The sequence below is a fragment of the Chelonoidis abingdonii genome, chromosome 9 (assembly GCF_003597395.2).
Source record: "Chelonoidis abingdonii isolate Lonesome George chromosome 9, CheloAbing_2.0, whole genome shotgun sequence".
NCBI classification, from domain to species: Eukaryota; Metazoa; Chordata; order Testudines; family Testudinidae; genus Chelonoidis; species Chelonoidis abingdonii.
Genome location: NC_133777.1, coordinates 11,991,517 through 12,017,398, shown reverse-complemented (window position 1 = coordinate 12,017,398; position 25,882 = coordinate 11,991,517). Strand labels below are relative to the sequence as shown.

Sequence of the window (25,882 nt, the reverse complement as noted above, 5' to 3'; positions counted from 1 at the left end):
TGGGAATTAGAAGAGTTTTAATTTAAAAAGGAGTCACAAACAGTAACAATGAGTCTCTTGCTCTGTACAGATTTCTGTGTTCCCTCCAACATGCAAAGGACAATCCAGAGGTCCAAGCTTAGAGAGCCCCATGGCAACTCTCCCTTCCCCTACGCCAAATGCTTAGGCCTCCTGGATGTGAGGTGGTGATTGAAGTCATAGCCAGGGCCAAACAGGAAGTGGTAAATGCCATCCGAGATCCCAAGGACGTGGTCCCCTGTAATACGCCATGCACAGAAGCCCTTTTGCTCCCACCAAAGTGATGTCCTAAGTAGGATCTATCCCTGTATTCCTTCAATCAGACCCCAGGCATGAGCTCTCCTTCTTCTGCTTAGGCTGGCCATCCATGGTCACTCTCTCTTTTCCCCTGCAGCCCGCGGGCTGGAATACAAGTGCTTCCTCACAGCGATTCAATTCAACCAGACAAATCAGTTCCCAGGGCATCGATGTTCACATCATGGCTTCCATATGCAGAACCTTCAAGGCCTCTGAAATCTGCGAGCTGGTATCTATCTGTCCATACATCCCAACCAGAAAGGCCCTGTGCAATAATACTGCTGCATGCTCTGCGAAGGGGAAAAGAGAAGGGTAAGAGAACTGGTCTAACCAGTAACAATCATACGGCACACCGGAAGTGCTAGGACTAGTCCCAGCAAGAGAAACATCAGTGCAGTGAAACTCTAAATTTTAAAATCTCCAGATGGGGAAAGGCAGGAACTACACACCATCACCCACAGGCATACAATTAACACTCCAGACAAGTATCTGATGGTTACAAAGCACCTTAACTCAAAGAGGAAAACTGCTACATGATCAGAACTATTTGAGAGAGAAGCCAATGCTGGCAATGCGGGGACTCCTTGAAATAAATCCCTTCCATGGCATTCAGAGTGAAGCTGCCACTGGCACTGGGCAGGCCAGCAAATAGCACCGAACCATGCACCAATGTCTATCGAGAACTTCCGAGGAAATTCCAGTTTCCAACACAGACAAAAATAAATCCGACACTGAAAACAGTTGAAGGAGATCCTCTGGGAAATCAGTTTCCAGCCTCTTACAGCTGAGTGTGCAGCAGTAAACGAAGAAGCCTAGACCTACCTTGGCAGAGAAGGGTGTATTCAGGCAGGTTTCTCAACGCTGTCTGCACCACCTCAAAGTCTCGGCTGCCAAGACAGTACATGAAAGTGGGGAGGAAGTCAGCAGCAATGCTGGGAACAAAACATAGCACCGTTACTACAATCCCCACAGGACAATGCAGGCCACATGACTGACTGAGGAGGAAGTGACTCAGGAGAAGCCTGGTATTCATGGATACCTTCATTTCTCACCTGGGGTTGTTCTGAATTGAGCGCAGGGCCAGGCTGAAGGCCAGATTCCGGCAGGACTCTTCTGAAGAGCTCATCAACTTTTGCAGGTTAGTCTGAGGAGAGAAAAGGCTGATCAACAGGAGATCCCATGGCGACACTGAGAACAAGCCCTTCAGACTCACATTACGACCCGTGTGGCATTGCTCCAGCCCGCTACCCATCTATCTGGCAGGTTAATGCTGAGCCAGGGTCACGTGCAGTGGATTTCTATCTGTAAGATCAGTCAGTTCTGAATGCTTTAGGAACCAGAGTGCTTTTTTCTCTTGCTCTACACAGGGCAATTGGATCTACATCCATTTCCCTGGTCCCTCACTAAGTTTTTCCTGCAGAACTGTTCCCCTTTCTCTCTAGACTGATATTATGGGGTGACAGGGACCTAGCGTAATGAAGAGAAGGCAAGGGAAAGTGTGTGTGTGTGTGTATGTGTGAGAGCACACACGTGTAAAACGCTTAGTGCACACACGTGGCAGCTGAAGGTCTAAACTAACTGAGAAGGTAATTCCTCAGAACTGCCTACCCAGAGACACCATGATAATGACCTGAAAAGGCAGAGGGAAGGGAACACCTGAATAAACTGTGCAAGGTAGACTCTGCTGCAAGGAATCCCCTCTCACAGCAAGTGAACTTCCAATGGCAACTTCTGGGCTACATATACTCACAGCAAAAAAGGAGAGAATTTCTGGTCTCCGTCTGGACATCTCATCAATGTCACTCAGCACCTCCAGGATATCTGGGGGGAAAGCCATAGATGGAAAAGGGTAACCTTCCTTCACTGATCCAACCAACACAGTGGAGTCAGCAAAGCCCCAAAAGGAACATCTGTCTCAAACACAATAGTCCTCTGCTGAGCTATAAAGTCTTTCAACCTGGCATACAAAGCTAAAAGACAGAGATGATGCTTCAAAGAGGATCTTAGAAGGATGCTCTGTACTATAGATCAACACCTCCAGAACTACCCCAGCAGAGGCCGCGTTAGCTGCTATCATTGCTGTCTGTGGCAAGTTTCAGTTCTGGACCAATTTCTATTGCAACAGTGAGCGATCTTTATATAAGGCGTCATACCCCGACATCTTGATAAGTGAATCTGCAAACCATGCACATGCAAGGTTCACTTCCCCTGTTTCCGAGTTGGCCAGCAGTAGGCTAACTCCACACAGTAATGTCACAGATCAGGATAGTGAAGAATACTAGATGTAAATGATATTAAAAGAACCTTAGAGAAGCAAACTGTAGCTCCCTAGGATGCTATGCTAACAGCCTGAACTTCTGTTGAGAGCACAAAGGGATTTTTGATAACCAAAAATGGGGTGCTGGAACATAAAGTTTTACATCTCATCCAAAAGACGGCACTTCCAGCAAAACCGCACCCCAAATGCAGTGGTGGCAAACTGGTTCAGTACTGACCCTGAGCAAAGTACTTCCCAGTGAATCAACCATACCATTTCCCAGAGCACCTCGGTTGTCCTGGGAGGTCTCCCATCCAAACAACCTTGTTTAGCTCATGAGATGCAACAAGATCATGTTTCATCATAGTGGCTTTAGGAGACTCGCAGCTTCTCTTACAGGGACCGCATGGTTTCGAAGCCCATAGGCTATGGTTTCAATTCTAGATGAACTTGTCTGGCTGTGGGCGGCTTCCCTGCACAGGGCTCACGACTGCAAGCCAGCTTCTCCTGTCCCAGCCAAATATCAGTTCAGGTGATTTTTTGTCTATATGGTCCCTGTAGTTCTGGTCTAACATTCTCGGGAAGTGTGGCTGGGAGCAGCTACCATGTTCCAGCCCAGGGGAGCTGAGTAAAGTGATTCCTGTCTGTAAAGTCTATGAGCTGCTCTGGGAAAGCTGTCCCCACTTACCTTCCACAGCCTGGCCCCTGGAGAGTCTCTTCATGTATGGGGCCATTTCCGCTGGAGTGAGGGGAGTGAAGAGGGACACACTAACCAGGGGCAGAGAGCCGGTGGCTGCTTCATCTGGGACAGAGAGAAATAGTTAACTCCCAGTCATTCTCTGCACATTTAAAATGAAGGCAAATCTGTCATTCCCAGCCAATGGATTACATCACTGTCTACCCCTTTCCATGGCATCTGCTCAGAGAAGAAAGGGAGAGGTAACTATCCTTAGCACCTGTAACACCCACAGAATTTCCTAAGGGACAATTCTATCAGAAGTCAGGATAATGTGTATGAGCAGGGAAGGAGCAGATGTATCCTTAGGAGATCTTCCTGAAGGAACAGCCTGAAGACAAGCAAAGAAGATCAGACTCCCTAGCAATATATACCTTTGGTGCTGCTATTCCACTGCATTGGGAAGCTCCAAGAGTTATGGCAAGTGAGAAGTCTTCATTTACCCCTTCCCAGGCACTGGTTTTACTACTGCTGACCAGTTCCTCACAAGAATGTCTATGAGGCCACAACCTTCACTCTCAGTTCCTTTTTGTCCCCCCTTCACTCCCCTATTAGGGCTGGGATTGCAGAGCTCAGGATTAAGTCCACACAGAAGCAACAGAGCTCCAAAGCATAGCACAGGGGTAGGTATCACTGATCTAGCCCAAAGAGTTACACATACTCACCATCCTTTTCTTCTTCAGAGCCTCTGTCCAAGACACCACTCTTACTGGGCAAGCTCAGCCCAGCCAGGAGCGATTTCAGCATCACGAGGTCACTGTTATCTGACGACAGGTCACTAAGGTGAAAGAAAAGGCATCTCTGGCATAAAACAGCAACCGTCAGCTCAACATCCGGGTGTGAGAAGGAACAAGCTGAGGGTACATGTATGAATGTGAACATGTGAGGAAGAGGAGCAAAGTAACTGTGGGGGAAGGAGAATAAAGAGTAGAGAAGACGGAATCAAGCAGTGGACTAAGAGGCATCAGCAGACGAGACAAAAAACAGACAGTAGCCAGAACTGCTGAAGCAGCTATGGCAACTCCAGTTCCCTCACTCCAAGGGGGTGTCCCTTGTACTTGAAGATGGGACCCTGTATCCATTAGTCTAGGGGAGAACTCTGCTGCTGCCTGCCTGGAAACACGCAGTGCCCTATGTGTGAGAGTTAGGAAACCTAGGTTCTATTCCTGGAGTTTGTGTGAGCTGCAGCCAGTCTCTGAACTGTCCTGTCCCTCATTCTTCCCACCTATAAAAGGGACACTATTGTTCATGTACCTTTTAAAAGCACATGGAAATCTCCAGGGGAAAAGCACTGTAATAAAAGCTAAACAGTAACTTTGCTCTTGTTGTTTCCTATCTGGTTAGGAGACTGTGACTCCAGCAATTAAATTTATTTTTAAGGTGGACAGCAATCCCAACAGATGGCCCTTTGCCTGTACATCACCAAAAATGACTGAATTTGCTGGCAGACAATTAATGCCAGGTAGCAGGGCAGTCACAGCTGGGAGGCACCAGAGCAACAGGAGTAAGGTCAGAACAGAACACTTACTGGAGCGGGTCAGAATGTTTCTGCAGGAAAGACACAGCTGCCTGGGCATTGCACGTGATGTACTTGTGAACGAACTGGACGAACTTGGTGATGAAGGCAGCCAAGTGACGTGAGGACTTCCTGTAATTCTGGAGGGATGGAGGGAGACCGCACTTAACTGAAAGTATTAACACCCACGGGGAGCCTGAAATCCACATGTTGTCCTTTCCCTCCCCACTGATGCACACTGCCATGTATTTGTACAGGCACACCCAGTATACACACATGTAAAGTGTGACACACAGCACCCTGAGATGGTCAGACACCAACTTCTCTCCCTAGTGCTTGGCTGGCTGTATGTAGTCTGTAAAAGGCAATGTTCTCCTACCAGCAGCAGGCGAATGAAGGAGAGAAGACAATCCCATAGCGCCCCCTGGTGCTCACTCTGGAACACCTGTGGCTGAAGCAGCTCCAGGATCCCCAGGACATGGATGAAGAATGTCAGGTGGTTCTGTTGTCGAAACTCCTGAAAATTGAGATGTACCCGCCCATGAAGCAGAGCTGCGATCATTGGCAAGTGTCTGAAATGCAAAAGTAAAGCATTAAATTCCAAAGCCCTCCCAGAGCAACTGAGTAACAGAATCAACCGTAAGATATTCAGCTCATCCTTCTCCTCAACCTCTGCAAGATTTCATGCTCTGATCCCTATGTCCACGACCAGACAAATTCCCCTTCCCACCACATCTCTCTCCTCTGCAAGATTTCATGCTCTGATCCTTGTCCATGACCAGACAAATCCCCCTTCCTACCACAATTCTCTCCTCTGCTGCCCACCTCCAAGGGATTCCTTTACTAGTAGACGCATCACCTCATCAGGAGAGATAGCCAGCAAATGGCTTGAGTGGGTCTGCTACCCATATAATTTCTTCTGTACACAAGAGCATGCTCCAAGGTTATAATCAGGTTTGCAGTGGGAATGTCATTCTCGTTCTGGAGTGAGTGCTAATACTGACACAGAGGTCCAGCTGAAAAGGCTCCAGCCACAGGCCTGGTGAAGAGAAGGGCCAGAAGGGCAGTACCTAAGCAGAAGGATGGGGTGGGCCACAGCTAGCTTCCTGCATGCCATGTTGGCATCCCATACACGGCTCTCAGCTGACTTGGAATCGCTGGCTTCTGCGAGGAGGGTGATGAATCTGTGAACCAGGGCATCAAGCTAGAAAGAATCACAGGTAAGAAAACAAAGTTCAGTGGAGGAGCAAGTCTTCAGCCTATTGGTGGGGTTCCAAGTCTCCTTTTAAGTAGGGAGTGGGTTAAAAAAAATAAAATTTGATTTTCAGGTGAGACTTGGGATAGGCGATCAACCTTCCAACTAGCAAGGGATCTACAGTACTAAGTCCCGAACGGCATGAAAGCAGGAACTGAACGCTGCACATTTCTCCTTCTCAGATAACAATAAGGTGCCTAACATAATCTGGGAGAATGCAGGCGTGTTAATTAAGCCTTTTTCACACAGGAAAAAACCTGCAGTCTTTAGATTGCCGGGGTTTAGACAAGGACAAAATGTTAAAAGTCCAGTGTGTTCTGGAGTTAAGGCAAGCAGAAGGTGGGAGCTCCACATGGGATCGAGGTGAAGAAAGTTACAGTCCCAGGCAGTGTGTTCATTCTTTTTGCCACCTGTCTATCAACTCAGCTCCAATGCTAGTCACATAGACTTAAAGAATGGAGAAGCATACTCTGTTTCTTCTATGTCCCTTTACTCCTTACTTTGCAAGTACTGCTGTCTGCAGCCCCTTCCCTGGTCAGCAGCGTCTCAGGCACGGGCACGAGGAGCTCTGGCAGCTGCAGGTAGATCTGCAGGAGAAGGTCCTGGCAGCGTTTTCCCACTGAGCTGAAAGAGAAAAGAGATGACAATACATGGTTACATCTCTAGGCCCAGGAGAGAGTGTCTGACGCATATCAGAGGCCTTAATATCCACACTCAGCTCCTCCCCAGCTGCACATACTGAACAGCTAGAGGCAAATAACTACAACCACCACCGTGCTGCTGTCTTAATAGCACTTCACTCTTCGATAGCCTTCTTAGAGCTGCCTGCTTTTCAGAGCAGTTCCATGGAGCTTTTCAGTAAGACTGCCTCCGATTCTCTAGCAGAAAGCACTGCAATTGTAAAGCTGCCACTAGGCATATGGCAACCAGGAAGTCCCTCTTAAAATCCCAGAAAGTAGAGTTTCCACACAACATCAGTGTTAAAAATGCAAATCCTACCATCAAAGAGTGAATCCCTCATTTAAAAAGTAATTGTAGTCAAAAGTCATTATACAAAATGGCCCATTCTGATTCAGCACACCTGCTCTCCACGTGGCTGAGTCACATCCTGCATCAGCAGGGGGACAGACCAGATAACCTAGAAAGTCTTTTCCAGCTCTGCCATAGACGAGTCCAGGATTTAGATCGGCTAGATTTACTGACATATATATGCTCTCTTCCTGTTAGCACTGCAGAGCCCGTATAGCTACAGAGAGCAGGCTGGGCTCCATTCTGCCTTCAGCACAATCATCAAAACACAGCTCAGTTCCAGCTGCAGAACGGATTACCAAGGACAATGGTACCAGGTAGAGAGAACATCACTTGACTTCCAGTTCCATGGGGGTGGGAGGATGGCTGCAGGACTCGCAACTAGAGAAACCCTTTTTGATTTGTAAAATGGAGCAATCTGATCTTGAATTATAGAAGAGAGAAATACAGACGCCCATAGTGTCATATTCAGAGTCAAAATGTTTCCAAGCTGACACGAAAGTAACATACCGTGCAGTTTCTAGATGCATCCCGAAAGCAGCAATCCTAGCAAAGCAGCCTTGGCAAGCCTCATTTGGGTCACCTGGCCGCCCAAACAGCCACCTACATAACTGCTGAGTGTGAGCCAAGTTGCCATTCATTTTTGCATCCTCACCTGCTGCCCCACTGCTGGATACAGCCTGTCAGATACTCTGTTACTTTTTTAATACTCTCCAGGTCTCCATGACAACAGCTGAGCAACAGGGGTAGCCGTGATTGGATGAGCGTGCAGGAGGCTTCCTCTGCATTCTGGCTTCTGGTTTCCGACTCAGCCAAGATCAGCTCAACCAAACTGATCAACTCTGACGCCTTTAACTGGAGCACGAATTCCTCTCGACGTTTCTGTAATACAGCACGGCCAGTCTCAAGGCGAGTCCTGGGGCAAGGGCTGGCCAATAACCTTAGTCATACATTCTCAAACAGGAAGATAATCTTTTACATCACAAAAACTCCCTTTGTATCTTGCTTAAAAATTGCACCATGCCCAGGGCTGGGAAACCAGGCAAAATATAATCCCTCACCCGCCCCAAAAAATGACGGGCTTTGCACCTCCCTCCTGTACCCCAATTTTTCACAATGCATCTACTTCCATCCCTTGGCATCTGGCTAGGAAGGAACTGACAATTCATCCACTACACAAACTGGGTCAAAGAGCTCCCCACTGGGGATGGCTTGCACTTCCCAACCCAAAGGAGGAATTATTCTTTCGCTCCATCTGTACTTGCCTACTGGGCAGTTAGTTCTGCAAAGGTGTAGCTATGTGGCTACATTTTCACTACAACTCCTAACAGCTTCTGCAAGAGCTACAACCAGAAATTTGTTTTGCTGCAGTGAAAGTTTTATGTCTGAGCAAATTTATATTTATTAGCATCAATTCTGAACCCAAATTGTGACTCACCATCTCCATGTGTAACTGTAGCACAGCAGATTACAAACGTGCTGGGGAGCAGGTAGCAAATCTGCTATTATACCCCTTGGTCCCCAAGACATCATGGAAAATCAGGCAGTATGAAAAGCACCTTCCCTTCTCCCATCCTGAGAGGGACTGTGCAGGATTTAAACCACTACCTGAGGAGTTCTCTGGTCCCTTCCCTGCCAGATCCGAGGGATGTGAATACAGGCCCACAAGAAATCTAAGGATGCAGTCGGGTCAAACCTGCCAGAAGACAGAAAAATGTCAATGGGTTTGAGAGCAAGTGTGAGATTAGAGATACCATAGCCCTGAGTCGACAGATTCTCCAAATCACTAGTGCTTTGGAAGAATATAATATTGGTACCTGAAAAAGACTCACCTTTGCTCCCGGTTTTTGCAAAGCAGAATCCTGATGCACTGGTGCAGTGTTGTCCAGCTGGACTGGTGAGTTAGGAGAGCCAACAGATATGGGCGAAAAGAGGGCACCTGAGACCCAGAATAACCTTTAGTCTGGAGAGAACAGGGAGAGATGGAAATATGAATCCACTTTGGGACACTTAGGTAGAGGGGGTAGGAGTAGCACAGGAGGGTTCAGATACAGATTGTGCATGGAACATGGAAAATGAGGACTAGAGCAGCAGTGAAGTTTAACAGATCAGAAGCCAAGACTGATGAGTTCTGGTCTTGACTCTGGCCCTGTATGTTCCTGGGCAAGTAATCCTCTCCAAACCTCTGTTTGCCCATCTGTAAAATGGTGAGAAAACCTAGCCACAGGTCTGTTGTGGACTAAGTAACTGATATCTGTACAGTGCTATGAAAGCTTGGGAGAAGGGGACTACAGAAATGCCAAGATTCCAGGATGGCAGTGATATGGAGTGCAAAATCCCACCCAGAGAAGAATTCACTACAGGCCCTCAGAGACAGACAGTCCTGCTCTGGAACTGGCATGACTGTGTATAGCAGTGGACTCCAACCTTTTTATGCCCAAGATCACTTTTTGAATTTAAGGGCAACCCAGGATCTACCCCATCCTTTCCCTGAGGCCCCGCCCACTAGGGAGATCCTCTAGGATTGACCAGTTGATTGTGATTAACTGATTGGTGACCACTGGCATACAGTGTGCTCTTATCAGTGGAGCAGAACAGACCCTTTCTCTCACTAGAACAGACTGAGGGATTCAGACTTGAAGGCTGCAACTAAAGAAAGGGGCATCTGTTTAAGATTAATTCCTGGTTGAGAGATTCTTACCTTATTCCAGGAGAACAGCAACTTTTGTTGGAGGTCTGGGCAGCTGCTGATTACTTCAGGGTCCAGCATCTCCAGCCAGTCATTGAGAAGGCCCGAGGAGGGCCCTAGACGAGCAGCTTCAGCACTAAGAGCACAGTACAAATATCAGGAAAGGTGCCCCAAAACCAGACCGAGTGACCAATACCAATCATCCCAAGACTCACCTGCTGCTATCCAACTCCTTCTTCACAAGTGTCTCCTCTTTCTCCTGGAGTAGCAGAGAACACACCACAGCAATTGGTCTCATGGCAGGGAATCTGGCTGTGGTCTCAATGGTAACCGAGAAGAGGACAGTCAGAAGCTCCTCCAGGTAAGGAGAGCGTGTTTCAATCAGACCTTGAAGGACTAACAGAGAGAAAGAGACACTGCTCTCAGGGGCTTTGGGAGGCAGCTGGGAGTTGGGGAGCCAGATGATTGTATCTTTCATGAAGCCAGTTAGTATTGCACTCCCTTACAGTGAATCTCAGTGGGAGACAGGGCAGTCTTGGAACTGCCCTCTTTCTACAGAAGTTATGGATACTCTACTATTCACTATGGAAGCAGCACCCAGCAGTATGCAGTGTTCCTCAGTTCCTATCCCTGTCCCAAGCAGCTTATAAACCAACATAACAGAATGCAACAAAAGGAGGTAAAATGAGACAGGAGCAACCTTCCAGTGGGTCAGAACCCTTGATCCAGGAGAGGAAAGGCAGCCTCCCCAGCTCTGCTCTCCCACCAAGCAGTGGAGCAAACATGCACATCTCTGTTCTGTCCCCAGTACCAAAGGCAGTTCCAGAGGGCAGGGTGGAAGGATAGCCATACCTTTGCTGATGAGTTCTGGCTCCACGTTACACTTCTCTCCAGATTTCAGGGTTGCAATGATGGCTCGTACAGTGGAGTTGATCACATCAGGATCACGACGGAACGTCAGTGCTTCTGCCAGGTGCAGGAACCCACCTCGAACTGCCAGGAATCACAGCATCAGTACCACTAAGCCACACTAGGGTCCTCCTTTAATCATTCAGCCAGCCTTGCTGTGGCTTCTTTCATGAAAACAATTCACGTGACTCCTCTTTCTAAGAGCTTAACATCTGAAACCTGCACACACAAGCACTTTCATAACAATCAAAAAAACCCAACTGAGAGTGCTGGGTGCTAGCATCACAAGCATGTATGGCTAGAAGACCCTGTGGTCAACCCAAAGGCAGCTAAGTCCAAACCTCAAGCTTGTACTTTTGGCTGCGCTCTCCAGATCCCCTGGCCAGATGATGGCCAGCAAAACAAATAATGGCGTGGACCTGTTTCACCTTGCAGTCTCTTGCCAGTGTTCAATCAAGGACAACTACTTACACATCATCAACTACTCTGATTTCCACAGTCCTGAGATTCCCCCCAAATCCCACTGGCCTGGTCTCTAAGAAGCCATCAGCTGATGGGCCTTCATCACAAAACATCCTAATGATGAATTGTTTTGGCTGTGTCCTGTCCCTATTAATGCCACTCGAACAACACGTGAACATGAGCACAACCTAATCTCCCCCTTTCTTTTTCAGTCTTGGGCATTTCTATATTGCTCACCACATGCTGAAACAATGACAATCAGAAAGGGGGTGGAAAAACAGCCATATTGGACTCAGGATCAGGTTCTGATTTTGACCGTTCTCTGTCCCACTTGTCCACTCTGGGATGCCCACTCTGTTTAATGCCTCTTACCATCACTGATCCTATGCCTTGAAGAGTACTGCACAGCAAAGGACTTGAGCTGAGCACGCAGAGGTCCATCTTCCACAGCAGGATTCTCCAGCCACTGCAGCATCTGCATGAGGACTTTAAAGAAGAGGGAGGAAAAGGTGGTGTCCTGGGGTACGCAGCGCTGGGAAGAGAACACCAAAAGTTACAGGTGTAGTTGGGAGTCCTGGTGGTGGGGACTGTTTGTACAAAGATGACAAAGAGATAACACCTGCAGCATGCATGGACACATACAGCAGACAGGCTACCTGGAACCCCAGCTCACTGAATGTCAACTGTGACCTGCACCTCCCCAATGCACATCTGGAAGGACTCACTTGCAAGGATGCAGAACTACGTAGATCTAGTTCAATGCCTTCCTTCACTAATACAGTATATCTCATAAGGTAAATCTGTCCCTGCTCTGAAGGCTACTCTAGGGTGTTCCTGTACTGCAGTGACCAGTCCCGAAGAGCAAGGCTGCAGTGCTACAGGTTGCTGGTTTCTAAAGTGTCTGAGCTTAACTGCTCCCTTCCCCTCTGCCGCCAACTCCATGCTAGACAAGTGCCCACTCCCACATGGCTCACCTGGTACTGGCACAGCTGACGCATCAGTGGGCAGGAGATAAAGTGGTTTCGGTGCATGGCCATCACCAGAGCTCCGCTATGCGGAGAGTTCATCAAGGCTGCCACTGCCTGGAGAAGACGCACTGAAATCCCTGTCACCTGTGTGTTCCCTTGGCGGATGCGAGCCAATTCCTGACCCAGTGCCTGCTGTAATGCCAAGGAGATCGGGCGCGGGTTCGAATTCTGCCACCGGGGATCCGGGTTCAGTGGGAACAGCTGACAGAGTATTGAAAGATGGCAGGCTTGTATGAGAACAAACACAAAAGGACCATCTGCACAATTAACAGTCACTGCCTCAGGGGACTGGTTATATAGGGTTGTTCCCTGACATGGAGAAGTCACACTTGGCTCTGACTGTTTACACTAGAGGGGACCTAACAGTACCTGCTTTCCAAATATTTTAGGGACCTAGGGAGGAACAGGCCAAGCAGTGTCTACATAGATCAGATAAGACTACTGATACTCTCTCCCCGCAAGCACTGTGAAAGCAAGTGGTCAGGGTTCATCAGACCAGGCTTAGAATGTAGGTGTTGAGTCTGGAAAAGGCACTGCAGCTATTGGGCTCAGGGATACAGAAGCGAGCAGTTGTAGACAAACCTATTCTCTAAGTAACAGATGCAGTAGCAATACCTGAAGAAACATGCCTGCCAGGTCATCCTCAGGACCCAGGACCCGGATCTGAGTCAAGGCCCGGATCCTGCTCTGTCCTTGTGGGGTCTCAGGACTAGTTTTGGGCTTTGGAGTGTCAGCACTGTCTGCAGAGAGATTAAAGGAACACTGTTCTAGGCCCAAATGAAGAGATTTGCCTCAGTTTTACAGACCCCAAACCAGTAGAAAAGGTAAACAGCCGCCTTTTCTCCTTAGAGCAAACACGAGGAGCTAAATAACATGGAGAAAAAAACAAGGGTAGAATTTGTTGTAATAAAATCCTCCAGAGAAACCAGAATTCCTCTCCTAGCCCAGGAGCAGAGATAAGGAAGTTCTAGCTGGGGCTGGTGTCTATTGGTGGAGTATTTTGTAGGAAGGGGACTGATCTCCTCTTTCAGCCTGGGAGCAGCCTGAAGGACAACAAAGCGACCCACACTTTGGAAAGACAGACTGGGTCTGGGGGCCTGACAAAGGCCGAGGCGGAGGATTGGTCAGTTCTTTGTTGTGAGAGTGATTAGTGTATGTTGTGCAATACCTCGGCGTGTTGGCAGGGAGGTGGTGAGCAGGGAGTGGAAGGTCTGCCCCCCCGTAGCTCCTCTCTCATGCTGAACCTCTACGAGATGAGCCATGTAATCTGAAAAAGGCCAAAACATGAAGCTAGATACAAGATGCTGCCATTTAAGCAGCTCTCATTCTGCAGGGAATTTACACCTCTGCATTCTGAGTAAGCAGAGAAACCCCAGCAAGAACAAACCCTGTTTCCGAGACAACCAGAAATCACCCCCAAACAATTGCCAATCTCTCAAGAGGCAAGCTAGAAAATGCCACACTCTTGAGAAACACATTCCAAGCCTACTCAGACAGGTCCCCATGGACAGCAATGGCTGCTTAGGCGGCCTTGACAGAGGTCAGGCTGAGCTATCTTGGATCCTACAAGGAAGCTGCAAAATGATTCAAGCTAACAAAGGAGGTTTTAAACAGCAGGTCTATAAAGAGACAGATTCCTAGACAGCCTAATCTTAAGACCTTACTCTTGTCCATGATGTTCTGCTCCAATGTCTGTGGATCGTGGGACACTGCCTGATCCAGGTACTGCAGGAGTTTACTCATACTGGAGACTGGGATCCCAAAGGACTGAACAAAGAGAAGCAGTTGCTGTGGTTCCAGATCCTGCAATGCTGAAACACACACACACGGCCAGTCAGAATCCTCATGTTTCTGACTCACTCACACATAGGATGACATGTTTGTTAGCAGGTCCATGTGGTTTTGGACATGCCATCAGTGACACCTTTACTAACAGGGCTGCACAGGACCTCAAGCCAACACTGACAGCTGCTTATGGGTTTCTCTTTGCCCTATACAGACTCTGCACAAATTTTCCTCCTTATTGCATTCTCCGGTTAATTCACTCCAGGGTTAATTTGATCTTCCATTTAATTTGATCAAAACCTCAGGAACCAAATCATTTGTATTAAAAATAAGTGCTACCCTCTCTGTTGATGACCGCAGGCAGGAATTATTGAATAATTCAATCACTGGTGAGAGAGCTGTCATTTAATTAGTAAGGAAGGGACAAAACCTCTGAATGCAAAGCATAGACAGCAATGAAGAGCCAGCTGATGCTAAAAGATGCAGCTATCCTTATATTATTCAGGCACTGCTACTGACATTGTAAGCATCTTCATGTGCTATGTACTCGCCCTAGTGGTCAGTTGTATGTTTTCTGCAGCTTAATTCAGTCAAAGGAACAGAAATGCATTTGGTTTAAGTAAAAGGAAAGTCGTCTAATTCCACATTCCTTGCCCCCTTTAAAATAAGTGGCAGAGCTCAATAGTCAAGCAGGCAGTACAATCCTAAGAAGACTTAGAGGCCGAACAGTTACCCGGCCTGGTGCAAATGCCAAAGCCACTGTCAGTGCAAGACAGGCATGGACAGAGCTCAGAGGTAAGCAGAAAGAACAGCCTGCATTGTGACAGGGGGCTTGAGGATGGAGTGGAGAGCTGCCCAGAGAAGGCTCCCACCTCTTCCCCTTGATTGAATGCTGCTGTTTATTCACCTTCCACTTGGAATGAACTGCGGGAGCCCGACGCCAGTTAACCCCAGTCCTTAAATGCTTTATACTAATCTCCATGTACAAGTGCACCCCTCCCCCTGAAGAGAAAGGGATTGTAGGTAGATAACACAGATTAGCATATAAGGGAAGTGAAGAGTTTTCACCAGTGGTTCTCAACCTATTTACCATTGTGGGCCACATACGCAGTTCTCTCTGTGTTATGTGGGCTGCAACTACACAATATATATATATATATACACTACCTGTATAGCCCTGAGGATGTCACATGAGCTGTAGCTGTGTGAGGATTGGGCCACATGCGGCCCATCAGCTGAGAACCACTGGTCTACACACATGTCCCCGCTTGGACTAGCCCAAAGTCCCTAAGTCTCTGTTGGAAGGCAGTGGAAGCCCTTTAGCAAACAGCCTAGTGAAGAAAGGCAAGAGGCCTGTGCTTGGAGTCTCTCTGCTGAAAAGAAATTCAAATCTGCTAACAATAGACACTCCCTTCTATCCCTCCACACATCTCTTGGGACCCCACCAGAGGAATCTACAGCACCTACGGGATGAAGACTGCTAATAAAAGGAGATGGACTAATTTTTCAATGCAGCATTTCCAAATCTTTCACTGGCTTTGGCAACCCAACCCCCAGCATGTGTCCCTTGGGCCCCACTCACCTGCATCCACTAGGCGAGGGACCTCCGAGCGGATCATGCGCAGCTTCAGCCAGTCAGGAAGCAGCAGGGCCTCCTCTGATGTGTCAACAAGAAAGGCAGTGGGGAGGGGCTTCTTCTCCGGGAACCATATGTCCAGCAAGGCACAAAAGTCACCTTCCCCTGCATACAAGAACAATTGCAAAAGTTATTCCACATGCATATTATACATGCTGATATACCCCACCCTTCTCAGCACGAACCAGGTCACTTCCTTGCTGAGAGGCCACGAACAACCATTCTGTTTCAGCAACGAAAGACAAGCTTAAATTTGGTAAGAGGAATGGGAGCCATATGCCAGATGGCCTGGCTCCCACGCTACACTGGGGAAGAGAGTTCCCATCAGGATCTTTAAAACTGGATGCTGCCAGTAAAAACAATGTTCAAACATAACCCGCTGAACTGAACAATGGATTTGAAATGCGCCCAACAGCTCCTAGGATATTGTGTGTTATTTTCTGAGAAGAGACAAGGTGCTTAAATCAAATAGAGAAAAAAGTAACACATACGTTTCTTTGTAATCTTAACAGGCTCGCAACATGTCCAGAAAAACGTGAATTTGTAAGCCCTGCACTCCCTGCCCCATAAATCTCCTCTGGTTGTTGCTCTGAATTGTTGTCTAGTCTAGTGTTTAGAATGCAAGCTCTCCGGGGCAGATACATGCCTTGTTTGTGAGGTATCTGTACACTGCTGGGCACTCCAGTTATAACAAACAGCAACACAGAAGAATACAGACACCAAATGAAATTAATAGGTAGCAGGTTTAAAACAAAAACAAGTAAGTTTTTTTCATGCAACGCACTCTCAACCTCTGGAACTCCTTGCCAGAGGGTGTTGTGAAGGCCAATACTATAACCAGGTTCAAAAGGGAGCTAGGTAGATTCATGGAAGATAGGTCCATCAATGGCTATTAGCCAGGATGGGCAGGAATGGTGTCCCTAGCCTCTGTTTGCCAGAAGCTGGGATTGGGTGACAGGGCACGGAACACTTGATGATAACCTATCTGTTCATTCCCTTTGGGGCACCTGCCATTGGCCACTGTCAGAGACAGGATTCTGGGCTTGATGGACCTTTGGTCTGACCGAGTATGGCCGTTCTTATATTCTTATGTTAAACTCTATGTCACACTTCTTAGTCCATGCTCCTTCGTTTCACAGCAAGCACTGAGCTAGACATGACCAAGAAGCAATAACCAGGGTGGGATGCAAGTTACTTCCGCACATATGCCACATAGCCAGGTATTTGGAGCATCTAGTAAAGATGTAAAAGCAGTATGCAGAATTTTGAAGAGAGGTAGGTTTTGTTATCGGCTTTGATATACACAGCTGAGGACACTGCAGGGAGTACCAATCAATATCAGAGATGCCTCACAAGAAGGCAATTCCTCAAGCATGGGGCATAGGTCACTCGCATGTTTAAACTAGAGTAAATGGTGGATTCTCTGTAACTTGAAGACTTTAAACCATGATCTGAGGATTTCAGTAACTCAGCCAGAGGTGAGGGGTCTATTTCAGGAGTGAGTAAGGTTCTGTGGCCTGCAAAGTGCAGGAAGTCACACTAGATGATCATGATGGTTCTGACTTTAAAGTCTACAAGTCTAAGTGTCCTGGCTTCCTGGGCAGTGCAGGGTGAGGACCCAACTGACTCCTTCTCCAGGATCGTGAAGGCTGGAGGAAGTTACATCCATGACTCAGAGCAGTGATACATGTGAATCGGTTTCAACGCACATTACTAACCTTGAGGTGGTCCCAGCGTCAGCAGAATGACCATCGCATGGACCACAAGAATGTGCATGGTGGCTGTTTCCCCACTAGTCCAGCGAAGGAACACCTGATCCTGGGACTCAGACTACAGGAGGCGAAAGCAAAGTAAGTAACCATGAAAGAAAGCACAAAAATATGAATGTTAGGAGAGCTAGAGAGATGCAGACAGCCAGAGGGAAGAGAAGGACCCAAAGAAGATAGAGGGAGATGCTTACCCAGCTGTACACCTCCTCCCCTTCCTTGCTCTGGCGCATGCGCTTAACGTAGCAAGAGAAGATGGAGAGCAGAGCAACCAGCACTGCCTCTGACTCAGCACAGTACGAGAGTTTCGAGAAGAGATGAGACATGATGGTGGAGCGTTCCACTATGAGCCTGGCCACATCCTACAGGGAGAGAAGACCTGTGAAAATCTTCATATGGGGTCACCCTGGCACTCCTGCCTCACTCCCTAGTCCTCTCCAGCTTTGATTGCTGGAAAAGTTATTTGCCCACCTGGTCCTGCCCTGGATCAATCCACTGGTCCATCTTGCCACATAAGGGCCATGGGGATGTTACGGATGGAACTGCAATTTTTGGATAGGTATGCAACACTGGAGCAGGTGTAGCACAAATCATCTTCCTTCCTTATAACCGACAATGCCCCCTCTGCTATGGCATATCCCAATTTCTATACACCTATAGCACAGGGGTGTTACCAGGTTTAGTCAGGTGGAAGATTTGTCATGGTTGTTAGAGGACTCGGCGATCCCATGATTTTTGTTAAAATATAACAACAACCGTAACTTAAGACACCTGAGCACACGCGCGCACACAGCCTGGAGACCAGACCACATGACTCCCAGGAGGCAAAGAATGATTCAATAGATTCTCCAGCAGACCCACACCCCACCAGGGGGAAATCACCAAGGTAGAACAGAACCCCCACGAAACGCAAGGAAGTGCGGCAAGGCATCCTTTAAAATCTGTGAACAAAGGAAGATGCCAAGCACCAAGGTGGGCCAAAGGATATTAAAAAATTCAGAACTCCTCTTTGATTACTACAAAATGTGCCCGACTTGTCATGTTATGCCTCACTCCCAATTTCCCAACATTTATCATATACCTAGGTATTAATGGCAAACACTCTCCAGCTGGGTCCAGAGACTGCGTGCTCTATTAGGGTGGGGATTATTATTATTATTATTAAACCAACCTATATTCTCAAATTCACCATCCTATTGTGGATGGCTACCCACCTCCCAAATCAGAAAGTCATGTGCAGTCTGACTTCCAATGTGAGACACATGAAAGAAACAAGACACCCCCGCGTGTGGCTTGTAAACTCATTAACAGGTGGCTAGTTTGTACAGCAAGTCTCTGGCTCACTTTTAACAGATCTCTAAGTTATGAGCCTGTGGTCGTTACAGTGCAGAGAGGTGTGAGCTACAGCGTTTCCATGTGACCCCTCAATTCCTTCTCTTACCAGAGAGAGATCATTGTGCTGCCCCTGATCCTCTATGGGGGCGTGCTGGGATAGGTACACCAAATAAGCACTGATGGTCTGAGGATCAGTCTCCATGTGGATGGCCTGGAACAAGAGGTTTTCCAGTTAGTGATCATTAGACAATAGCAACAAGCAGTAACAAGTTAGGGAACAATCCTTATCCCAGTATATACACACATCCATTTGGCTCAGTTTAGCATCAATAGGGCAGAGAACACTCTGCCTTCGGAGCAGGCCATTCCTATCCCTGCCCCACCTCCCCAATACCTCCAGTTGCTCCTAGTCAACTTTACCTGTTGCAAGGCAATAGATGTAGTTGCCCTAACACTGTCAAACAATGGCAGCCTCGGCAGGTCTCTTAGCAGCCACTGGTATCCCTGTAGGAGTTCAGAGTCACCAGAATCTTCCTCCATAGGGTGCTCTTTTTCCTCTCTATCACGCAAGCCCCCTTCCGACAGCACCAAGGACAGACCCTGCAGGGAAACGTACAATGGACAAAGCCCATGTATATAAATCAACAGCTGGGTCAGCATTTTCATACTGAATCATAAACCAAGAACCCCAAAATGGAAACAGAACTTCAAATTCCATCCACTGACAATCTGAAGGTGATGTGTATGCATCACAGAAAGAAATATGGACTCTGGGTCACTGGGACTGGCCAATTGTGTTTTAGCAGCAACCAAAAGAACTCTCTACTTAACAGTTACCCCGGGGGAGGTTTCAGACTACTGTACAGAGTGATAACACTCAACATGGAACACAGGCGAGGAGAGCACCTCTCTATTGTCCTCGTGGTACCATGTATGTTGAGAGGAGTCTGCAGTCAGTAGCAGTTTCCCCATTTGCACTCTACTGGGAGTACCTCAAGGACGACAACAACAGAGGATGATTTCCCCAAGAGCCTCAGAATCTGCAGTCTGGATTCTGCATACTTAGGAGCTGCACCTTCATCCCAGCTTAAGTGAACGTACTCAAAAGGACATCAAAAGAAAAACCAGCTTCTGAACAGAGGTGGTGTTTTAACAGCAAAGAGCAACAATCAACTTGGTACATTTAAGGAGACCTTGAGGTAGGCTACCCAGCAAGGGTGGCCTCCAATACATATTTTACTGTATTGCACCTGGACAATCTGCTCACTTGGAAGGACAGGACTCTGCAGCCCTGCCTGAGCAAAGGTGATAGCAGAGCGCCTGTGTCATTTGTGAGGTCCAAGAAACAGGAGGGAAGAGTTCAAACGGACAAATGAGGATGGAGCAAGGCCCTTGCCTTTAGCTAAAGGGCAGCATGCAGAAAACGAGGAACAGAAGACCCATTCAAAAGCCCCTCCATGCCCAAGTGCTGTCTGAAGCCGTTAAGGGAGATACTCTGCCCATCATTCCTGGAAAACCCAAACCAGTTACTGTCTGTTCTTCTTACCTTCATGGCCAGCACTCGGGAGGCCACCTGAGAGGAACTGAGGCGCCGCAGGAAGTAGTCCAGCACTTCACATGTGGTCTGCTCATCAGCTCGGGGGCCCAAGAGCAAGTCCTGCAGACGCCCAAGCAGCTGCCTCTGCTTCTGCTGTCTCTGGAAAGAGAAAGTATCCGTCCCATGGGATCAAATCAGAACCAGGCCACTCAAATACCTGAAGCAACCAACCCAGGAGGCCACTTACCTGGCGTTTCTTGGCACGCTGCTCTTTACTTTCTCCCTCCTCCTCTTCCTCGCCTGAGGTAGACTCATCAGCAGCATCATGCAGCAGGAACTCACAAAGACATTGCACCGGAAGAACATCCAAGGAGCCCTCACTGGACTGAACCAGGTCTGCTAGCCATGGCATTGATTGGGACGAGGCCTAGGGAACAGGACAGATACAATGAAGGGCTGCAAAATCCAGGATCTCCTGCACATTTACCATTGCACTGACTGGTGAGGGTCTCCCATTAGTTCTCAAGCAGCAGAACGCAACCACTCCCCCCGCCCCTCCGAGGGAGAGAAAATAAGCCACTTTTCCTCGCATCTGATTCATCTCCTGCTTTCTGCCCCCACAGGTCCCATAAACCCAGGCTTCAGGGCCCTGCATTACTGGGATACCTCCCTGCAGCAGCTCCCATGCTTCCTCCAAGCTACAGAGAGGCCAATTCCAGTCTCTCACATCCTCAGGAAACCCACCTGCCTCTGAATGATGTTGAGTAGAAAGTCTGGGTGGCGGCTGCGGCACAGGAGGTGTCCTAAGCGGAGGGATTGATTTAGGCTTTTCACCTGCTCCAAGACATGTGGTGGTGGTCTGCGTGGAGGGCCCCTGCCAGAGAAACAAGGAAGCCTTACACACAGCTAATCCCACTGTCACAAAGATACAGACATGTACTGACTCATCAGGGCATAAAACCCACAAGTGTGACAGAAGGGGTAGGAAGCCGTCCAAATGGAGAAGGCACATCTCATTTGCACTACACAGGTACCAAATCCTCTCTCCTCGGCCAGTCACCACTACCCTACCTTCGCCCACCTGAAAGCCTCTGCCTGGGGCTCCCATCCTCCAAGTCAGATCGTCAGCCTTGTTTCTTCCCAAGGGTGGGAGCTCCCTGATTGTACCAGAGCGAAGACGACTACTCACTGGGGGTCCAGACTGGTGAGCTGGGACAGCAAGAGGCTGCTGCTCTCTGTAATAGTCTGCTTTGTAGACGCAGCAGCCAGATGACCCTCAAATGCAAGAATCTCCTGCTTTTCCCGCTGGGATATTTGGAGCTCACGATTAATCATCTCTGTGCGGGTCTCCTCATCAGTCAGAGTGCAGGGAGGATAGGAGTAATTACTGTGAAGAAGAGGCACAAAAATTATTTGACCCTCTGTGCTATAAATTCTGCGCTGAGCAAAGAGTCAAAATGCCACAGTGTTCTTGGTTCAATCAGACAGCATGAAAATACTAATGGAACTTTTGAATGTGGATGAAAAGCCAAGCCCTTTCCAATAAGCCATGTCCCATGCATCCCTTGATATCTCAGAGCCTGGATTCACTGCCCAACAGTAACAGCTGAGGGAGGTGCCCTCGCTCTTTCTAGGCTCAGCCACAGCTGCTGTCCAGCTGGTTTCACTTCCGTAAGCTTTGTGCCAAACCTCATCTCCCCCTACCCCTCAGACAGAGAAAGGAAGAAGCCATCAGGTGCAAACTTGGTTCAGAAATCCGTTCTCTTCAGGAGTGGGATGAAACGGAAAGAGCTGAACAACACTCACTTAGTCATGACCATTTCCATGAGCATCTTTAGCGTGGGATACTCCTCCCAGGCAGCCAACCCTGCAACCCAGGAGAAAAGGGCAGTCAGGGGATTAAGATACCCAGTCAGAATATTTGCCGAGAAGTGTGTGCACAGAGCATACCACACTCCCTCCCTACCCCCCTCAGACTCGTTCCCTCACACACACAAACAGAACAGGGGCACTCACAACTAGCCCCCCTGCTCACACTATGTTCCACTTACCACCTGATCCAACTTCCTTCTAGACACGCCCTCAACCTGCAGAGCTCTGCTTATGCAGCACATATGCATCAGCATGGAGTCATGCAACAACAAAATCGAGCCATCCTCGTGCATCTTCAGCTGAGACAGCAGGAGTCAGCAGAGCCCCCTCCTGTGACACACTTCAGCTGCCCTGGTACTCTGAGAAGTGCTCATAACTCACCAATGTTTTCAGGGTTGAATGCGGCCACCACCAGGAGGAGAGGCCAAGCCTTCCAGTAGAGGGTAGAGATGGCTAGATTTGGAGGCTGATACCTGAAAAAGCCATTGGCAGAACCAAGTTATTTGTATTCAGAGTTGTCTGTTCTAACCACTAGACCAGTGGTTCTCAACTTATTACACATTGTGGGCCGCATATGTGGCTCATAATGTGTTACCTGGGCTGCAGGGGCCAGGTGGCAGGGCAGCGTCAGCCCGGATCCCGACCCTGGACCCCAGGGTGCTGGCCAGCCAGCCACATGACCCAGATCCCATGGGGCCAGCCAGCAGCCCTGACCCCAGAACCAGTGTGGTGGGCTGGCTGCCCTGATACCAACCCTGCCGGGAGGTAGGGCAACCAGGAACCTGGCGGACCCCTGCATGTGGGCAGGCCTTTAGCACACAGCTGAGCTGGGCCACAGCTATGTGCTAATTGGGCCGCATGCAGCCCACAGGTTGAGAACCACTGCGCTAGACACACTGATAATCTGCTTAGTTTTTCATTGTTTGCATTCAGCCTTGTCAAGAGTCCTGCAGATATTTCAAGTGAATACTTTTCTCAAGTGAGTGTGCACAGAGACCTGGAAGGATCAGCTGCAAATACCCCCATGGAAATAAATGTCAGAGTTTCTCCAGAGGGAAGTCCCTACCATGCCCAGTCACTGGGAATCAGCTCTAAGATACAGATCCCACCCTCTGCTCCCCAGAAATTGCCACCAGATCAAGACATTACCACCAGCTTATTCTAGGGAAAGGTTCCAGTATTCTCGGAAACAAGGTGAGCAGAAGCAAGAACATTGCAACTAAGAGTTATGCATCTACAAGCCTTACCCTGGGGGAAGCTGGATGTTCTCCGGATGATGATAAGTACACAGATTTAAGACTGCATCAATCAGTTGGATTCTCTCCACCCTCAGGACCTCTACATCTAAAGTGGGAAGAGAACAAACAGGTTATAGACGTGGGTACTTGGCTGATAGTGCTTAAGGAAACATGTTAATAAGCTGTACTGAAAGGCTAACCTCAAATGATTCTACTATCGCAGGCTTTGGGAACAATCAATGTTTATGGAGAAATCAGGATCAGGAACAGCTCTATAATTAAATATATATTGAGTTTTTCAGCTAAAGATGAGTTTTAAGTTCTTTGATTAGGAAAAACATTTTTCAAACCTAACATGCACTGCACTATTTACTTCTAGGGAACAGATTTAGAAGAAAATTAACAGTAAATCCATTCAGTAGTTTAGGAGTTCTGAGAAGTGAAAAATGCCCTTTTTCAATCTAGGTCTGCTGTCTAACCATTCTGGGCCCCTCTAACTTACAAAAAACTGTTTCAAGACTTGAAATGATGCAGCATTTAGACCATTAATACCTGGGTAATAACAATTGCACTACTTAGCCCTTATACAGCCGTAATTAGCAAATAATAACCCACTATGGAGGTGTGTTTAGCTCAATTTCACGGTGGCAGGGAGATGACTGACTTGCCCAAAGACAGAGAGAGAGCGAGTGGCAGAAAGTTTCTGGCTCCTAGTCATTTGCTTCAACAACTAGATCAAAACGCTCTTTCCCAGTCTAATGCAGATGGACTTACTACCTGCTCCAACCATTCTGAGGTACATCGGGGGAGCAGTGGTACACGTGCACTGGAGACTCTCTCAGAGCCGCGTGAAGGAGGGACAGGAGTGTGACAGGCTACTCGCTCTCAACAGGGCAGGAACTGCTACATCACCAAATCATTTTCACAAAGCCCTGAGCAGCATTCCTACCGTCTGCTTGCACAGCCGCTGCCCGCTTCACCAAGTGGTCAGCAAGCTCCATGGCATCGGCAGGTCCGAGGGGTGACCGTGACAAGCCAATGACAAGGATCCGCATGAGCGTGTCTTCAAGGATAGGCACCTCAGAGCAGAGGCGCAGGAAGAAGCTGGGAATGAGAAAGAGAGAAGGCAGTGACCCACTGCCCAAAGAGAGGGGAACCTTTCCTGATTGCAGCCTGCGGCTGGGCTCGTATTGCTTGGACATGGAACCAGTGAGAGCAGAGGAGAGCCATGATAGCCCATGTTAATGCCAAGGAAAATGCTCGCATCCCTCAGCTTAGTCACATATGAGAACAAGCCCCCTTCCAGAACATGGTTTAGTTTGCCCCCTGCAATTGAATTTTACAGATTCAGACAGGCAGGCTTCAGCTCTCCAGCTCCACACACAATGCAGGGCCATTCTCCCTGTAGCCACAGTGCTAACCGGTGTGGGGATGGGGGGGAGAAGGAAGAGGGGCAGGTGAAGACTGGAGAAACCCCATCTTCTGTGAGAACCGACAGGGACAATGAAAACCTCAGCAGAGCAGATGTTTCCAAGACAGAGGTATGGGGAGCTTAGTTAAGCACCAGAAATGTCTGATTTCTCCTCTCCTTGCTGCCACAGCTCTGCCCATGGAAACCCAATTGCAAGCGGGATGCATGCACTTACTTGCGGTCGCTCTCAGGGGGCCAGTTGTCCCATTTGTAGTAGGTCTCTGGCTGCTCTGTGAACAGCACCTTGTGGAGACTGCAGAGAGAAACAATACTAAACTCTCAACTCTGGTTGAAACCCAGTGCATCCTTCCCCAGTGTGTGAACTGAGAGCCCTGTGCGCTGGAGCACAATACAATCCACAGAAGAATATATGATACAGGCAGCAGCCAGGTGAGCTTCCCCACACTGCTAACGTGCCCCAACCCTGACCCAGAAGGACTCCCTCCTCAGGCAAGAGGAAAGTTCTGCCAAGACTAACCAGGGGAACAGTTAGTACCAATTGCAATGGTGATGGGTGGTGCAATATGCACGCCGTCTTCAGTACTTCCAAAGAGACCCCAATAGCCATCAGGTGGGAACAGATTTCAGTTATTACCGACCTTGGCTGATATGACTGATCCTTTGGTCCCATTACCAATGCCTCAAACCATCTAATCCCCTGTAGTTACTCTTGCCTCCAAGGGCAGAAAGTCTCGGAGACAGAGCTCTATCTGGTCTCCACTCTGTACAAGAACTTCCCTGTTTGGGGACCTTTCCCTCCATTATCAGATCAGATCAAAACACAGGGCCAAAGGGGCTGTTTCCTTGACAGCATAATTGGAATGTGAATACCATGGAAATACCATCTAAAGCCTTTGGCATTGAAGTCTGTACAGAAGTGCATGTGAAATCCCAAAGGGAAAGCAAATCCATCTCCCTACCACTAGGGCAGAGCGTTCCTGCTACTTGGCTGTTGGGATGGGGGGAGACACTCCAGTTGCTCTCAGGAGCACATGCACTGTCTCTACGTAGCATGTTTAGTAGAATCAGTGATGTGACTGGGGGGG

At 48.3% G+C, this 25,882-nt stretch overlaps 1 protein-coding gene across 3 annotated transcripts in view; it reads right to left on the bottom strand.

Moving 5' to 3' along the window:
• Positions 1-25,882, bottom strand: part of INTS1 (integrator complex subunit 1) — a 35,224-nt gene continuing 9,342 nt past the window's right edge. For all 3 annotated transcript variants that reach the window (XM_032794063.2, XM_075069194.1, XM_075069195.1), the window contains 35 exons: positions 25,012-25,089; positions 24,315-24,469; positions 23,375-23,471; positions 22,509-22,600; positions 22,062-22,122; positions 21,445-21,642; positions 21,000-21,129; positions 20,503-20,682; positions 20,265-20,414; positions 19,139-19,318; positions 18,825-18,929; positions 17,578-17,745; positions 17,336-17,447; positions 15,564-15,722; positions 13,861-14,007; positions 13,365-13,463; positions 12,812-12,936; positions 12,143-12,397; positions 11,541-11,700; positions 10,650-10,790; positions 10,013-10,193; positions 9,810-9,933; positions 8,941-9,071; positions 8,717-8,804; positions 7,764-7,990; positions 6,580-6,703; positions 5,895-6,028; positions 5,204-5,396; positions 4,837-4,964; positions 3,974-4,086; positions 3,261-3,374; positions 2,066-2,136; positions 1,368-1,459; positions 1,138-1,247; positions 1-605 (listed from right to left, as the gene is read on the bottom strand). In XM_032794063.2, the coding sequence (XP_032649954.1) occupies positions 490-605; positions 1,138-1,247; positions 1,368-1,459; positions 2,066-2,136; positions 3,261-3,374; positions 3,974-4,086; positions 4,837-4,964; positions 5,204-5,396; positions 5,895-6,028; positions 6,580-6,703; positions 7,764-7,990; positions 8,717-8,804; positions 8,941-9,071; positions 9,810-9,933; positions 10,013-10,193; positions 10,650-10,790; positions 11,541-11,700; positions 12,143-12,397; positions 12,812-12,936; positions 13,365-13,463; positions 13,861-14,007; positions 15,564-15,722; positions 17,336-17,447; positions 17,578-17,745; positions 18,825-18,929; positions 19,139-19,318; positions 20,265-20,414; positions 20,503-20,682; positions 21,000-21,129; positions 21,445-21,642; positions 22,062-22,122; positions 22,509-22,600; positions 23,375-23,471; positions 24,315-24,469; positions 25,012-25,089 (4,738 nt within the window). In that variant the 3' untranslated portion in view covers positions 1-489. The remainder of the gene's footprint in view (positions 606-1,137; positions 1,248-1,367; positions 1,460-2,065; positions 2,137-3,260; positions 3,375-3,973; positions 4,087-4,836; positions 4,965-5,203; positions 5,397-5,894; positions 6,029-6,579; positions 6,704-7,763; positions 7,991-8,716; positions 8,805-8,940; positions 9,072-9,809; positions 9,934-10,012; positions 10,194-10,649; positions 10,791-11,540; positions 11,701-12,142; positions 12,398-12,811; positions 12,937-13,364; positions 13,464-13,860; positions 14,008-15,563; positions 15,723-17,335; positions 17,448-17,577; positions 17,746-18,824; positions 18,930-19,138; positions 19,319-20,264; positions 20,415-20,502; positions 20,683-20,999; positions 21,130-21,444; positions 21,643-22,061; positions 22,123-22,508; positions 22,601-23,374; positions 23,472-24,314; positions 24,470-25,011; positions 25,090-25,882) is intronic.